This window comes from Colius striatus, chromosome 5 (assembly GCF_028858725.1).
Source record: "Colius striatus isolate bColStr4 chromosome 5, bColStr4.1.hap1, whole genome shotgun sequence".
NCBI classification, from domain to species: domain Eukaryota; kingdom Metazoa; phylum Chordata; class Aves; order Coliiformes; family Coliidae; genus Colius; species Colius striatus.
In genome coordinates, this window is record NC_084763.1 from 18734029 (window position 1) to 18750877 (window position 16849).

General features: G+C 41.0%; 1 protein-coding gene across 1 annotated transcript in view; it reads right to left on the reverse strand.

Annotated features, from left to right (window-relative positions):
• Nucleotides 1–3094: 3094 nt before the first annotated feature.
• The window catches only part of LOC104557349 (ubiquitin-conjugating enzyme E2 E1), a 46304-nt gene continuing 32549 nt past the window's right edge, over nucleotides 3095–16849 (reverse strand). The window contains 3 exon segments of the mRNA XM_061997116.1: nucleotides 3095–3261; nucleotides 4062–4209; nucleotides 10195–10327. Of these exon segments, the coding sequence (XP_061853100.1) occupies nucleotides 3164–3261; nucleotides 4062–4209; nucleotides 10195–10327 (379 nt within the window). The 3' untranslated portion in view covers nucleotides 3095–3163.

Genomic DNA, 16849 nt, shown 5'->3' on the forward strand with positions numbered 1-16849 from the left:
AAGCAGGTATTCCTACCTTTATAATGAAGGTAGATGAAACTGTTTATGTGCTTTGCTCAACGTAGATTGGATTGCTGTGGCCAAGGAGTAAGATAAGAAAGCAATTATGAATGAGCAAGCTCTTGTAATGTCCTCCTAGAAACATGCAATTGTTTCTGTTGCAACACTGCAGCTGAGTAAGCACTGTAGCATGACCCCCCTCCAACGTGGCTGGTAACAGTCATTGTCACTAGCGATGCTGCAGAACACCACTCCCTCCTCACTCATTTCCTACACGTGTACTCAAGGCTTTTCCCTGCCCAGAAGACTGCACCTGCCTGCGTGCTTGGGAAGTGGGGGTGACTCCAGAGCCACAGCACTTCACCTCTCACCAAGGAATTGGTTTTCTTCCTCTTCCTCAGCTCTTCAGAATCCTTCTTCTAGAAAGGACTTGATTCAACTGTGGATCAATCAAAACAAGCAAAGACCTCTGCTAATCACACATTGGCACTGAAGCTGACCCTTGAACCAAGGGAGTGCAGTTTGACGAGTCAGAATTAACGTCAAATGTGTGGAGGCAGAAGGAACAGAGATGACTGGTTCCTGTCCTGTTCTGCCCCCAGCAGACTTGGTGCCAATTCCACTGCCAAGACTGATGTCACCTGTAGGCTGCCAGAGCCATGCCCTGCAAGATCAGCTTGCTCACTGGCTGTCCTGGATGCTCAGGACTTGACAATGCTTTAAGAAAAAGGGATCTTCTGAATGACTAAGGCCATTTTTCCAAACAGGTTATGTAAAGGCAAATACATTATCTTTCATTTGCTTAAATTCATTAGAAACCAGTTTAGATCATTTGGCACATTCACAAAAAACAATCACTACTCACTGTTTTCTTTCATAAGTTTACTCTGATGCTTTTTAAGCATTCAGTTGTCTTCTAAATAACATAGTATTTTATTAAGAAGTGACGTAAAAGGTACTGTCTGCTCTGAAAACAATCTCACACAGTGGCTGGTACTGAGTGAAAAGGAAACTCGCTGCAGTAGAGTTTTACACAGGGTTAATACCTAAAGTACAGAGTACAATGTAGCTAAAGGGCAGAAAAGGTATTTTGTCCTCACTATTCCACGGACTCAAAAGCTGGCCTAGGTCACTGGGATCACTTACCAGCTACAAAGCCAGACAGTCCTGTCACAAGATAATGGGAAAAAAATATGATTAAAAAAAAATTGGAAATCTCCCTGTTCTTCTTACACTTCTATCCTGCTGAATAAATACTGTGCAAATCAGTCACCCCTAATCAGCTCCCTTCCCTCTACCAGTTCATTTGTCATGTCCTGGTAGCACAAAGCAAGAAGCCGACAAAAAGCTACAGAGATTAAGCCATCTACCTCCTCACTCAGTAAGAGAGAGCAGGAAACAATTACCAGAGATGGACCTGGTGTGATGTACCTAGACACCAGTAATTTTCCCAGGCTGGACCAAACAGGTGAGGGAGCTCATACACCGAAACATACATTGTGTCAAAAGAAAGCAGCTCAGCAGATGAGGTGAACGTGCTACTGGCCAAAACCACACAGCAAAGGAAGGGTACCTCTAATTAAAGTATTACCTTGGACCAAGTTAGATTTCCTCTATAGTAGAAAGAAAAAGATATAAATAAAATATTAACAGACATTATTTTAAAGTACTAGATCTGAGAACACAGATGACCAGAGAGCACTCAGAAGAATGTTGCAAGGTGAAGTACTTGCTCTGTGAAATCAATCTGTACTTCCGGCCTCTGCCTTAAGGGAGTGGTCAAAATTGTCACATCCACAACTAACTGCCCTGTTACTTCACACCCCAACGTAAACACCATGTCTCTAGGAGATAATCTTTGCAGGTAGTTAAAGGAGCTACAGATTAAGTCTCCATTACTCTCCTTTAAGGTCTCTTCTGCTAGTTTACCAAGACACAGTTCCTTCTCCTCTTCCAAGTGAGGACAGATGACTCCATGAAGATAGTCTCTTCTTCATCTCCCGCCCATTTCCCTTACAGATCTCTTGCACTTTTCCAGTTGTACTTCCAAAAAAACCCAGAGCCAGTCCTGAAAAGCCAATGCTGTGAAAAATTAAGCTAGAAAGTAACTATCATGGACTCTGGCAGGTCACCTCCTCACAGGCCATGCCAGCCTATGCAACACACCTGAAAAAGTATTATGCTGTCATTCCACTGTATGCTTGTCTGGAAGCGTCTTCCCAAAATAGTAACAGAGCACTTACCTGCAGATCTTCCTCATCCTTATCCATACAGTAATCCTCACACCATACTAGGAGACACAGTTCTGGCAAAATGACAAAGCAAGGCACTAAGCAGAAATCTTTTCTTCTTCTTTTTTTTAAACATCTTTTTATTAGCACAGTAACAAATGCAGACTTAAGTAGCCCACAACATACAACCAATCCACTGAGTGACTCCTATTCCACGCCTTACAGTTAAACAGCTTAAGGTATTTCACTACAGGTTATCGTACGTCCTGATTAAACCTTTTATTCTTTTCACAAAGATAGATTGGCTTATAAAATAATACATTAACTACTTCTCATTTCATATATGAGGCCATATATCCACCTCTCCATATCACAGATCATGAGATGACAGTCTTTAAAAAGGATTTGTTAAATACCAATGTGCCCTCCATAGGGGAAAACAATCCCAACATCTTTTTACAAATAAACAAAAAACAAAGAAAGAAATAAAGAAAAAAAAGAAACCCAACCCAGAACAAAATATATGTCCCAAAATAAAAAGCAAAAACAGCGTGTAGAGTCTTGAAAGGACTTTTACATAAATGTCAACATATGTACCTGTACAAAATTAAGCTGTTTTAATCTTTTACATATTGCAAGCAAACTGAAAACCAAGTAAGTCTAAGAAGTTTACATTCTTCTCGGTACTATATGTGAGCTAATATTGCTGAACTAATTACAGTCTTAAAATATGCTATTCCCAATCCTAGCTGTCTACTGTAGCAAGATACCTTAAGTTACAACAACAAAATCTTAGGAAATAAGACTGAATAAAATCTGTTATAGAAATACCCTACTCTTTACCAGCACCCTCCCGCCCCCCACCCCTTCAAAATCATAAGCAGCTCTTTCCATCACAGACAAATAATGTAAGAGTTTGACAGAAATCCAATTTATGTAGCATATCTTTTGGTCCATTGTCTGGCCATTCTGTCATGCTCTGCTCTGTTAGTCATATACTGAGTGGCAATACTTCCAACCAGGGGGTCAGCTGAAAAGGAAACAAATTGATTCTTTCAGACAAGTTACCAAATAAAAAGTTAAAAACAAGTGAAGTGTGAATTCAATGCAAGGGAATCACACAAGTAAGGTACATTGCAACAAGCTAAACATGCTGAAATAGTAGTCCGTGTCTTCACTGATTTGTGTATTTATGGTGATGTACTAATCTATTACTTAATAAAGAGTGAAATGCCAATTAAAGTTTTAAGGCATTCAAAAGATGACAATCCAACAGTCATATTTTGCATTCCTGAGGACTTTCACTGATTCATGTTTCAGTTTGATTTTACTCCTTCTAAAAGTGACCAGGACATTCTCACTGCTAAGTGTACTTGCAGCAATATAAATCTGCTTCTGCGAAAGGTCAGACCTCGACGAGAGGTTTTATTATTCCAACAAATTTATTTCTATTATATATAATGCAGTGTGAAATCTGGTGTTTCTCTTGTCTTCAGACACACACAGAAATGGAAGCTGTAAAACCGACTTTGGAAACCAAGACATGTTCCTCTTAACAAGTGTGAATAATGGTTGGGTTAGAGAAACAGTGAGGACCACTTGCGGCATAGTTCCTTGTGGGTTAGTCTGAGGAGCGGTGTGCAGCAGGCAGGTAGAGCGTATCACCTCCACCACCTCCAGTCCCTCTCTGGCTGCCCTGGAGAGCTAAATGTGCTGAGCTGGAGGTCAGAGCCATGCTGGCCAAAGCCAATGGGATGAGTGTCACATTATTTGAGTGCTGTGTGGGGTGCAAGGGGGCAGACAGCCTGCATGGCCACGCAGCAGGCTTACCTGGGTTGCAGTCTGTGAGGAGGGAACAGATGGAGAGGAGAACTTTAGAAATGGTTAATGCTGGACTCCAGTTGTCTTTTAAAATGTCCAGGCAGATGACGCCTTGGCTGTTAATATTACAGTGGTAGATTCTTGTCCGAAACGTTACCTGCAAGAAAAGGACATCAGCAGGTGTGCCAGGGTACCCCACGCCACACGGTGGAATGACAGGCAGTAACAACTGAAGGGGAAAGAAGAGAGGCCCCGCATGCTGGCCAAGGGGGCACGAAGGCCGACCTCTCCGCCTGGCCTCTGGGTGACCGACCGGGGCGGGGCTGGGGACGGCGTGTTAGAACCTACCCCGGGCCGGGCCGATCCCCGCGGGGCTCCGCGGGCCGCCGCCGCCCTCTCGCGGCCCTTGCCGGGAGCACACCCGCCCCGGCACCACGCTGGACCCGGCTGCCCGGCTCCACTCTGCTCGCGGCCAGGTCACCCCGTGTCGGAGACAACCGCCCCGCCCCGCCCCGCCTCGCCGACCGCGGCGGCCTAGCACTAACATGCCATTTCCCACCAGCAGTTCCTGGGCAAAATAAAACAGACAGGTTGAGGCCATTTGTGATGCCAGAGACAACTGAACAAGAGTCTGATTTAAAAACAAACAAGTCCATAACAGCCTGAGCGGTGTGCGGCAGCAGTGCCATTTCCAGCCCATCCGTGTTCCCCTTAGCTGTGCTGAACACACTGATGGGCTGGTGCCCAGGCTTCTCACCTGAAGGGAGGGGAACTCAAACGTAGAACGTGGGTGACTTTTCTGAGCCCCAGGGTGAACCACTGCAGCCTCTACACAGGCATATGACTGACAACACACTCACCATCTCCCTGCAAAGCGATGGCCAACTTCCCAGTCTTGGGTGCCTGTGGGCACCGTGAAACCCAGGCTGTGGGGCTTTTATAATATTTTGAATTACCTTTCGTCTTTCTGTTCACAACAGCAAAATGACCCAGGGCTTTAAATACCAGCATTTTTCTCCTGCTGGGCTCAAAGGCCTTGTAAAATTCCCCAGACAAGCCAGGGCACTTGGAATCGTGGCTCCTGTCACTGCTAAGAGCTCAGCAATCAGAGGAGTTGGTTGGATTTTATTATTTTCGAATTTGTGAGATGTGAATGAGCCAGGCAGCTTTCAACAGAAATTACTTGAAAGGGAAACAAAAGCACCATGAAACATTTTCAGGAGTATACAATGAGACCTGCAGAAAGGCCTTACTCTGACTCACTGGATGAACAGTGACAAATTTGGTGGAACTTGCATGGATTAGGATTATCTGCATGAATAAAGGTTGGCAGGTTTATGCCCCAAACCCTCATAAGTTGTCAGCTAGCTGTACCCACAAATTTTATTGTCTGTTTATAAGTCACAGGGCTATTTGCAAAACATTCTGGGTAAGACTGCGGTACGAGAAGACCAGACCAACCCACACATAAAACTTGCCAACCAACCTCATTTTTCCAACTGTCTTTTTAATGCCAACATTTTTCCTGTGACTCTCCATCTCTCAGGCTCAGGAAGCAGGCACAGAGTGGGGAGACACGGCTACAAAGCCCCAGTGCCTCGTGTCTCCCATGCACTGCCTCTGTGCACCGTTCCCAAGAACGTTCCTGATGCACAGAACACATGGGCTATTTTCAGTCTTGGCAAAAGCAGTTACTTGTCACATAGGAGACACCCACACAGTACGCCTGGGGAGATTTTCTGCTTTGTTCCTTGTAAACCGCTTGGATTTTAGATTAAAACGGGAAGCAAGCAAACAAAAAAAGCCCCCAGGCAACCTCAAATCCCTACACTTTTATAGGTGGGAATAGCAAAATGTCTGGAGTTGTATCCTCCTCCCACACTTTCTGCAACAAGCTTCAATTCCAAAATCAAGAACGCCTGACACTTTATACCCAAGGAACCCTAGAAGTATAGCAGGTAAGAGACCAAAATGACCTTTGTTTTCCAGATTGTCTTAAGCCTGAGGAAAAGCAGCAATGACTCCCTACAGTCATGGGGAAGTCCATGTACATCAGCCTGAGCAGAGGGTGGATCTGACTCTGCAGTGGCTGCCCCAACCCACACTGTTTAGGGCAAAACAGAAGTTTGTGGCATTTGCAGCTGCTGCCAATGGCTCTGCCTTGGGTTCCCAAACAGCCCTCAGCCCAGCCTGGCCTCACTGCTTGCTCAGTATTTCTCTGTTTGACCTGCAGCTTTGGTCTCCTTCGAAGCAGGCTTCTAAATGTAGGAGAGATAATAATTTGAACAGATTAAACACTTTTAGAAGGGAAAGCATGGATGTGTTTCCAAGTTGATAAAATAAGGACCAAATTATCAGAGAGGTCAAGAGTCCCAGTTTATAAAGACAGAAAGTTGTTAAACCTGATTCTGAGCACAAAAGTTAAATACTCTTTAGGCAGTCTCTCAGTTAGGTTGACTAATAACTGATAATAATGCATGAATCCCGTTTGCCTTTAAGAATAAGACTTACTTTTAAATTAGTATTCCTGAAGGAGAGAAAGAGAGGAGACTCTTGTATATTTGCAGAACAGTCTGGTTCCTTAAGAAACCTTAAGATATAATCCTTAAGGATTATATCCATGGCATCATCAGCAGTTTTCTCCGGTTGGAGGAGCTCTACCTAACCAAAGCACTGTAGGAAAAATATAAATTTGTTTTCACTTAAGCAGCAAGTCAGAACTGGGATGTGTTAGACACGTAGTCCAGCTGTTTGCCATTTACAGTTTCTGCTGATGGTACGAAAGCCAGCCATGCAGGGAACTCAGATGAAGCTGGCAGAGTAGGAGGAATTGGAGGCCCATTAAAAACCAAATAGGAATATTTAAAGTAAATGTTTGTTACATGTCCGAGAGGATTTTTTTTTTTTAAATAATCACATATACCTAGAAAATTCATACCAAACCCAAGAGAAACTGAGTTATTTAGGAGGTAGTACAGTGTATTCAGGGTCAAGGGAGAACAGCACGTGGAATAGTAGAAAAATAAGGTGTAACTCAACAATCCTTTGGAAATGTCCCACCTGAGATTACATTAATGGAGTACCTACACAGAGTTAAGCACAGCTTTTGAAAAGACATAAAACAAGCTAATCTCAACCTTACCCTGAAGTGATAGCTGAGATTAATTTACACAGGCAGCAAAATGGGAGTGAGGGAGGAACTAGTTAGAGGTTATTAATACAGACGATCAAAGCACAGACCAGGTCAACGCAAGGTATTGTTTTAATCTCAATAAATGAAATCTAAACCAACTATAATGTAACTCTTGGGAAAATATTCATTGTAACAGTACAAAAGAATAGCAATCATCTTGAGGACGAAGTACTGGACTCTTAAATTCTAATTATACTTGTTTATTGGATTCTCCTGAATCCAGGCCCACCCAGCATGTGCCTGACTCAGTTGCTATCTGAAACAAAAGTGAAACCAGAATACTACATAAAATGAGAAAAGATAAAAGCAGAGAACGGATTAACACTAACATCTTCAAAGCATTGTATGGAATGCTCAATAAATGCAACAAGTCTGTTATATTTATATTTAGGATAGGAGAGAGAGTATCTCTCCCTGTATCGGATACCTCCCACTGGAGTTCCCCCTACTGTGCAATGCATTTCCAAATCAAATTTTAAGATCTCTAATATCTCCAGCCTCAAGTTCAGTAGTGCAGTCCTTGCATATCCTTACAAGAATTTGTTAATATGACATCCAGCACTATCCTCTGGCTCTCCTACAGCAATATCCTCCCTCTAAAAGTTTGCTCCAACATATGGAATCAAATCAGCTGGAGCTAGACACAGCCCTCAAAGGCTGCACCTTGTATATCCTTCATCACACATCTCCAGGACACTCATCAACCTTACAGAACGTGTCAATAGTGGCTATGCCTCAACAACTCCTGCACATATTCCTGAAGGCTTGGAAGCCTGCCGAGATGACCAATTTCACCTCACTTTATTTAAGAAGGTAAATCCTTTAATGACATTTAACATTCCAATTATGAAATGTGTTTTACTACAGGCACTTCACCATGGGGCAGCCTGCAGCAGTGACTCTCCTCTTAAGAATCACTGAGGACTCCAAGAAGCACTAGAGGTTTTCTTCTGCTGGTCTTGTATGGCTTAACAAGTAAGATTCAAGGGAAACTAGTCCTTTTGCTCTACAGAGCTTAGTATTTTCAGTCCTAAAGGCTTCTGAAATGACTTTCAACCACTCTACTGCTTTACTAGTGCTTATCGTCAAAATGATATATGCTGGGGTTTTGTTTCAACTAGCTGTTTATTTCTTGCTCTAAAAGACAAATACAGGAAGGCTATGATAATTACATTAGTCCTACCAGTTCCAAATGACCCACAAATATGTTTACCAGTCACTACAAATAGTTAGGCATCAAAAATCAACCATTTAGTGGGAATAAGGCAGGAGAAATATGGTCATTATATTTTCCACATTACTATCGATTAACACCAGAAAGGGGGTTAATACAGGAGCTGCTGGAAGAGTCTTTGGTTCTTGGTTAAAAGTTCAACACTGACTCTCAAAGTACCCAAGTAACACAAGTATGTTATACTAGAGTACTGCTTTACTTTCTCCTATACCCCATCTCAATGTGACTGAAGTTACATGTATTTTATTTCCATACATACACGTGGTTTGTAAATCAGCTTAGACTCTGCTAGATGAAAGACTCAAATGCTACTATACCCTTCTTTTCATTTGTGTGAGGGTTTAGAGTCAAAGATAAAGGCAAAGAGATTCCTGTCAGAAGCACAGAGCAGAAAGCAGGGCCGAGCTGGAATGACAAAGTTGTTATCTTTGGTTCTGCATCACGGAACTCGGCATATAGCGCTGTCTCAATACCACTGATAGCTATAATATGGTCTCATAAGGCATCAGGCTCGATAAGCCTGGGACAATAAATGCTTCTGACCTGTAGCATAGAAAGCAAAGGTGTAGCAAGAAACACATGGGAAGGTAAAAGCTCCCTCTTTAAATGCTTACTGGGCTCATGACATAAGATACTGCACAAGTTGGTTGGACAATAAATTATTCAATGCAAACTATTTAAACAAAAAACATTGAAAAAACATTCTGAACTGAATTAAACAAACACAAGTCATAAGAGAACCATCTATGCTACCAGAGAACCTCTTAAGTGGGACAGGTATCATCAGGAAATCACCATGTCTCAAGGTAGACCATGCTGCTTGTGAATTGGAGCTCTAGCTAACAGGTAGAACTTAAGGTCCTGTTGATACTACCAGAAATCCTAAAGTTATGCTAGCAAGAACAGTTAAACAGTTGCCTTAATTTAGGAAGCTTGTATTAATTTGTCTGGACAATTAGCAACATCTCCACTGAGATGGACTGATGGCCTGACCCATGGCAAAACCTTCCTACCTCAGACTAGACCGAAGTCTGAAGATGGGGCAGTCAGTGTTTACCTCATCAATGCAATGACTTTCACACATAAATTTAAGTATGAACATAAATGCTTTCAGATACAAGGCAAATATGAAGTGTATACATAACCACCTACTCTTGTAACTCTTCTGCTGGCCAAATACCTGAACCCCAAGATAACACTTGAACTGGTATTTGTCTTGTAGCATTGGAACAAAACAACACTGGAATAGAAGGACTTCACAAATACAACAACTATGGAAAAAGCTTGTTTCTGTACAAGTAGGTGAACAACACAAGTACCCAACAAAACTGAAAATTTAAACAGTTTTAATGCCCAAAACATACATAAACTGTTACGCTGATGGTAACTGAGTAGTCTGAGAAACAAGTATTCTCCTCTCCCTAGGTTTATTTACTTTTCAGTTTCTCAGTTCAGTCCCAATGCTTGCACTAATTGCTCAGGACTTCTCATAAACAGAAATAGGGAAAAAGAAAGCAAGCTCTAAAATAACAATCAAGAGGACTGGAAAAGTTGTTAACATTTGCTAATAAAAGTCAATGCAATGTCTGAAATGAACTTAAGCTTGTTCTTAAAGAGAGCAGGTTTCAAACAGGCTGCATTGTATTAACATGACTTGCTACTCAGTGGTCTGTTGAGTGCTTATGACTTAAAGACTTCAGCTTCAGGTCTCTTACCTTTGGAGGCTTGAAAGGATATTCTGGTGTAAATGTGATGTCAAGGAAGAAAACACCTCCCTCATAGACTGAACCTGGAGGTCCTAGAATGGTTGATCTCCATTCGTAGATGTTATCACCTTTGGGGCCAGCACTAAGAGATAAAAAAATCAAATGGTTTAGGAATATGACTACAGTTCAAATAAATATGACCTCTTACCATTCTTTAAGTACGATATGGAAGACAGTTTTCAGGCTTACACTTCACACACCACCTGAAGTAAAGACAGGGACTAAAATCAAATAGAATGCTTCCAAAATCTCAGAGACTTTGCCTGGACTTATCAGTGTCTCAGATTGCTTAGCAAAGCTGAGAAACTAGAGGTGGGGTATGACGTTTAGCTTCTCTTTCCTGACATTAAGAAGCACAGCATTCCCCAGAACTACTACTAAACATGCTACACAATCTCAATACAACAGAAAAGCTAAGTTTCAATCTCCTGTATTTCAGAAATGGCACTTCCAGTCCAGCCTTAATAAAACTGTACCATGTCAAAGACCATACTAAAGAAATTAAGGACTTATGTTAATTTTATTAATCTTCTGTGTTCTTCAAAATTAAAATGTATGACTGTATTATTGCTAAACCAAGGCTTATAGTATAATTGAAGGAAGCCAAATACAAGATAATACTCTTAAATGTCAAAATTTTCTACGCTTTTCCAATTTTGCTACACTGATTTCTAAACTAAAGCCACAGGAACTCATTCCACTGATCTTGCTTGTATCAAGGAACTGCTTTTGTAAGGGGAATTAAAATCACAGTATCAAATTCAAACCAGCACTTTTTCAAATCAGCTTTGTCTAATTCTAGACTGTCCTTAACCTGCTAGCAGCTCACCAAGAGCAGTACAAACTAAGGGTGTTGCAGAATACAAACATCTGCTTGTTGAAAATTAGTTTTACTGAGATCCTCAGACACTTGTACTCTGTAGCGTGCCATATGTCACTGAGTATTTCTAAGTACAGATCAACCTAAACGGCCATTAATGGTTTAGGACTCCATTGCTACCTCTTTCTCTCAGAGCTGCTATGGTAGTATTTTATCTGTAAGACACCAGAGCTGAAAACTCTCTTTGCATAAGGAGAAGTGCTGACACAGCTTTTTCCAGCATGGATGTGCTATGACTTCAGAAATTTCCCCTTGTTCTGTACAGGGCTGGATTTTAACATCCCTAATACAATGAAAACCAGCCTTGTTCTTCTTTCCTCCTTCTTCTAGCAAGGCTAATACAAGACAGAAGGATAAAACAATCCTGGAACGGTATTACTTGAGAGGTAAGACAATCCAATAAATTCAACATATACATGACAATATGCACGTGATTAATGTGAAAGGAACCAAAGTAATTGCTAGGTGTTAGTAACAGTGTTACAAATGGAAATACAGTAACATAGAAACATACTTTTTTTCACTGCTCTTTGCAGTACTGGTGAACATATTCTTGACAGCAGGGGAAATCACAGGAGAGAAAGGGTGTTAAATTCTGTTATCAAATCTAAAATTTTATTTTCAGAATAAACTAAAAATAAAAGTTCACAATACATCAGTGCTAAATCGTTCAACTATAGTGAAGCTATGACTAAAAGCAGGCTTCCAAGGGAAGGCAGGCACATAAGCAAGCAGTAAAGGGAGACAGGTTCTCTGCAAAGTGATGCACCAGTCGCCAGGGAAAGATTTCTCTCCTCAGAACACAAAACCCAGCATATCTCAAGATCAGTACTAAATTAAACCAAAAGCCATTCCATCCTGGATGCTCCTGGCACCCTGCTACACCTTAATGACTTGTCCGTGTCCTGTGCAGGTCTATATATTTGGGCACTCAGTACTCTCCAGCTACCACTTGTGCATTAGACTGGAAAAGCGTTGTATTTCAACAGGAAACTCTGCCTCCTGAAAGACACCAGCTTAACTGTGCAAACTTACTGAAAAGGACTCTCTGGGGCACCCTTAGCCACCACTCCAAGGAATCACTTTTTTATGGACATATTACCAACCTACTGACACACTGTCATTACTGCAAGTTGCACCTGCAATCATCCTCCCCTCCCTCCCCTAAAGATGCAGCTACTGAATGGAACAGGTACTTGAGCTTTGTTAGCACCAATTTACTGTGGGAATTTATATCACGAGAACTGCCAACTGGGAGCACTTTAGCCCTCAAGAAATGTGATATGCGATTAGTCCTGAATACAGCTCTCTGAACCAATAAGAAATATTTCAACATTTTGTATTTCATTTCCAGCTTCAACCCAAAGGACTGTCAATAAAAATATCCCACAGACCTAAAAAATAATATATTATTATTTTTAATAGTCTTAGAAATCTCTTGTATCCTATTAGATTTCCAATTAGAGCTATCACTGCATGCAAGTAATATATTGCTAGACCTCCGTATTAAGAGTGCAACATCTTTATAAGACATCAGTAGGCTTTCACAGTGATGTACCAAGCTTACTTTTAAAGCTTTCCATAATTCAATTAACAGAGTGAAATAGCTGCAGATGTCCAATTTTTACATATTAACATCGATTTTTTACAAAGGAAAGACAGAAAGAGGAACATGCAAGTGAGTTTCAGAGTGTAATTCTACTTGGATTTAAATTAGGATTAGGTAATAACAAGCAGCTCAAGAAGACCTAGTGCTAATAGGAAAGTGACAATACTGGACCATAGCATAAGCGCAATGGCATAAACTTTTGGTGGAGATATAAAAACTGTCAAAGACTACATTCTTTGTTTAAAATCCTCACAATTATCTGCTTCAAAAAGAAATTCACCGATGCATAGATACAGGGCTCACAGGCACAGCTCCCACCTTGCCTGATCCATGTCACCACTGCTCAAATTAAGCATCTACAACTACTAATGCAACATTTTGAACCTGTCCAATGTATAACCACTGTTAAGACAATTTTAACCAATTAAACAAAAATTGTTTCCACTGCAAGACAAGAGTAGGAGAGCAACAACTTTCTGTACTGGATTCAATAGTCTGCAACCTCTTCACTTCCAAAGAAAGAAATGAGACAAAGACTGGTAATGCAGAGAGAAAGACAACATCTGAAAGAAAACTGGAAAAATCCCAACCCATCATTAACATACCAGGCAGCATGTGTTAACACAGCAGTGTAACTGAGACCTCTCACTGTAGTGACAGCGATATACTCAGTGAAGATGTGCTGCATCCACTGTAACAACTTTTCCTGATTGTTCCCAAGTTGCTGCTGGTTTATCCTCTGAGCAGATGTCGTGACAGTAGAATCCTCAGAAAACTGCCCACTGCCAAGGTAGTTTTTGCTCAAGGACTCTCTACCTTTTCAAGTCCAGGAGCAGCAGTCTAAATCCTGCTGGTAAAGGCAAGGTAGAGGGGAAATCTCAGCACAGGTGAAATCAAGCTCAAGACATTGCCTAACCCACATCCCAATCAGCCTTGTGTTGCTTAGGAAAAACCTCATCTTGCTTTCTGTGGGCAGGCACCATGTTCTTTGATTTGAAAACCAACAGGTAAATTAGAAATGCCTGGAGCAGAGGCTGGGGGGCAGAATGATGCCTAGGCAAATTGGCTACATGCTCAGATGCCTTGCAGTACTGGACAACTGCAAACACACAGGATTGTCTCAGAGCTTAAATGTTCACGGAGAAGACACACACATACACCTTTTCATGTATTGAAAAGGTTGAAATGACAGAAAATCTTCAAGAACAGCTAGCCTGTGGCTTTTTCATGTTAAGCCAGTCAGATAAAGCCTCCAACTCAAGCATACATTAAGCAGTATCACTCAGATTTTGGGGGAACAAACTCAGCTGTCTCCTCTGCCTAGTCGTCTCTGGGCAAACCACTCAAAGTATGCCCATGTCATGAAGGGGAGGATTTTTTTGGTGTTCATCACATATAGCTAAGGTACAAATGTTCTCTGGGAACACACTGCTGGTACTTTCCAGAAGAATGACTTGGGAAGAGCTCACTGTTTATGTCAACTTGCTAGTACATTTGGAAACTTCCTGATCCTTCATAGGAGCTGACCAGATAAGTTTTTCCTTTAGTAAAAAATAACAGCTTGGTGAATACTTCAATTCTTTTTCTTTGAGATATGGAAAACATGCAATAGCAGATCACTGTAATAATAAAAGCATCAAAATTAGCTGATGTTACAGACACTAACTTAATATGCTGACATACCAAAGCAGCACATATTCCTTTTCAAAGCCAACTAATTTTGCAGGGTAGTTTACAAATGCTAACAAATGATAGTTTACAAAAACTATCTGTCAGGGCAATGAGAAGACAGACCATTTCATGGTACGATGAATTAAATAACAGCTAAAGAAAACTACAGTATGTTTCAGCTAAAACCACAAGTAACAAAACCAAATACTAATACTCCAGCTACTCCTTATCTCTAGACGCTATTTTTGAGGCTATTTTGCCCTGAACTGAAGAGTCTGTTGCAGGGCAGCTAAGCTGTTTTGAAGTTGCACACTTTTGGAAAACAAATAAAATTTCCAAAATCACTGCAGACATGACCATTTCCAAGGGAAACAGCTGAAATCACAAAACAAACAACACACTAAAGGCACAAGGGAATTCCAAGGTGGCAAAGAATCTAATGATTTCCAGTGTTAAGTTGTGCTGTTACAAACTGCTAGCAACATGACTTTTTGTTTTATTCTGTAGCGTGAAAGAGTGAATAACCGAACACAGAATTACACCTCAGTCATGTACACATTGCCTTACTAGGCAGCTTTAGGAAATATTTAGTTGACTGTTAGGACTGTTAAAAGGTCTCTCTTTTTTCCCCACAATTTCCCCCTTGCTCTTTTTTTAAAAAGATGAAAGCCCAAAATGCATTAGAAATTTTGACTGGCAGGAAGGCAGCATATCACTCTCACAGGAAATTCTGGTATATCTTGAAGTTTCCTCCTAATCCATCCTCTTCCTGACCTCAGAGTAAACAGACTTTCTTTTCTGGTAGTCCACCAAGTGGACTGAAGAATCTGGTGCACAGATTGCAAAAGTACCCCAGAAGTCCTAGATCACCAGCAGAAGCTGGTGCAGGCTTTACAAAGCAGCATGACAGCTCATCTAGCTTGGCTGTTGAAAAAATACACACTTGCAAAATTCTTCATTCAAAGACATTTTTGCTCCAACAATCTTTAAGCAAGCTATGGTAAAAATGGGAATGTCGAAGAACAGAGTTAAAGCCAATTGACCACAAAGGCAGCTAATCATTTGACCACAATGTCACTTCAAAAACTTTGTATTAATGCATAACTAATTTTAGAAATAAATTGTCACATTCTGAACAAGCTTTAGCCACCAAATCACATTATTATTATTTTTGTCACTATAGCACCAAGACACTCTACTAGAGAGGACTCCACTATGGTAAATGTGCTGAGTGCAATCCAAAGACTCATGTACAAAACTTACACAGGTTTTTCAATTATAAAAGTAGCATTGAAACATTACACAGTTATTAGGAGGAAATTCAACCAGACATGACAGAAGCAGTTAGACGGATACACCGGGCCAGCCATTAAATGGTCATTTTTTTGTCAAGTAGTATAGAAGTTAGATACCATTTTTTTGCCTCCCATTTTTAGTCAAAGGATGGAAATGAAAAGAAGGAGGGAAGGGAAGGGAAGGGAAGGGAAGGGAAGGGAAGGGAAGGGAAGGGAAGGGAAGGGAAGGGAAGGGAAGGGAAGGGAAGGGAAGGGAAGGGAAGGGAAGGGAAGGGAAGGGAAGGGAAGGGAAGGGAAGGGAAGGGAAGGGAAGGGAAGGGAAGGGAAGGGAAGGGAAGGGAAGGGAAGAATAAAAAAACCCATCCTGGGCAATTGTGGAAAGTTAAAAGGTAACATACTGAATTACCACAGGAATATGTGAATCAGAGTGATATTTTTTCCCACTATCATGATACATAACCAAGCTGCTCCTCTGTGTCAACATTAGCTGGAAAAGATGGATTGACCATAACTGAAACACCTACAAGCTCAATGAGAGACATAGGGAAGAGACAGCAAGAGAAAAACACAAGAGCAAAAGAGGGAGAGGTAAGCAAGCAAAGATGGAACATTATTTTGCTACAGCAATCCAAACTATAAAATTGTGAAAACAGAACTTAATTCTCCTCCTAATGCCTGTTCAGGGGCATGGTTTCCAAGTACAAAGCAGTAAATATTATTACTTTTTTTGCAACTCATAGAAGATACTATATTTTCTGTTTAAATTTAAAATGGCAGTCACAATATTATTGCACAAGGGTAAGCACCTTACAAATCTCATCACATTTCTAACACAGAAGAGCACACACAAAATTTTCTGGTTTAGCATCTGGGAAAGCTTTCCCCTGAAGTACCAGACTAATGCAAAATTAGGGAGGGGAGTGTTGAAAAATTGCACATAGATGGCACAAAGCTTAAACTGGAGGATAAATGGCGCAGTGAATTACATTCTTACGAGGTAAAAAAGGAACTAAATAGCTCTGATAATGGAGCTGATAAGGTGTTAGGCAGGGATTTACAACACCTCAAAGAAAACTGTTTTGGGGGACATACTAGTTTTCCAGTTTATATAAAAAATAGTTGGCAATAAGATCACACAACAACCTTAGA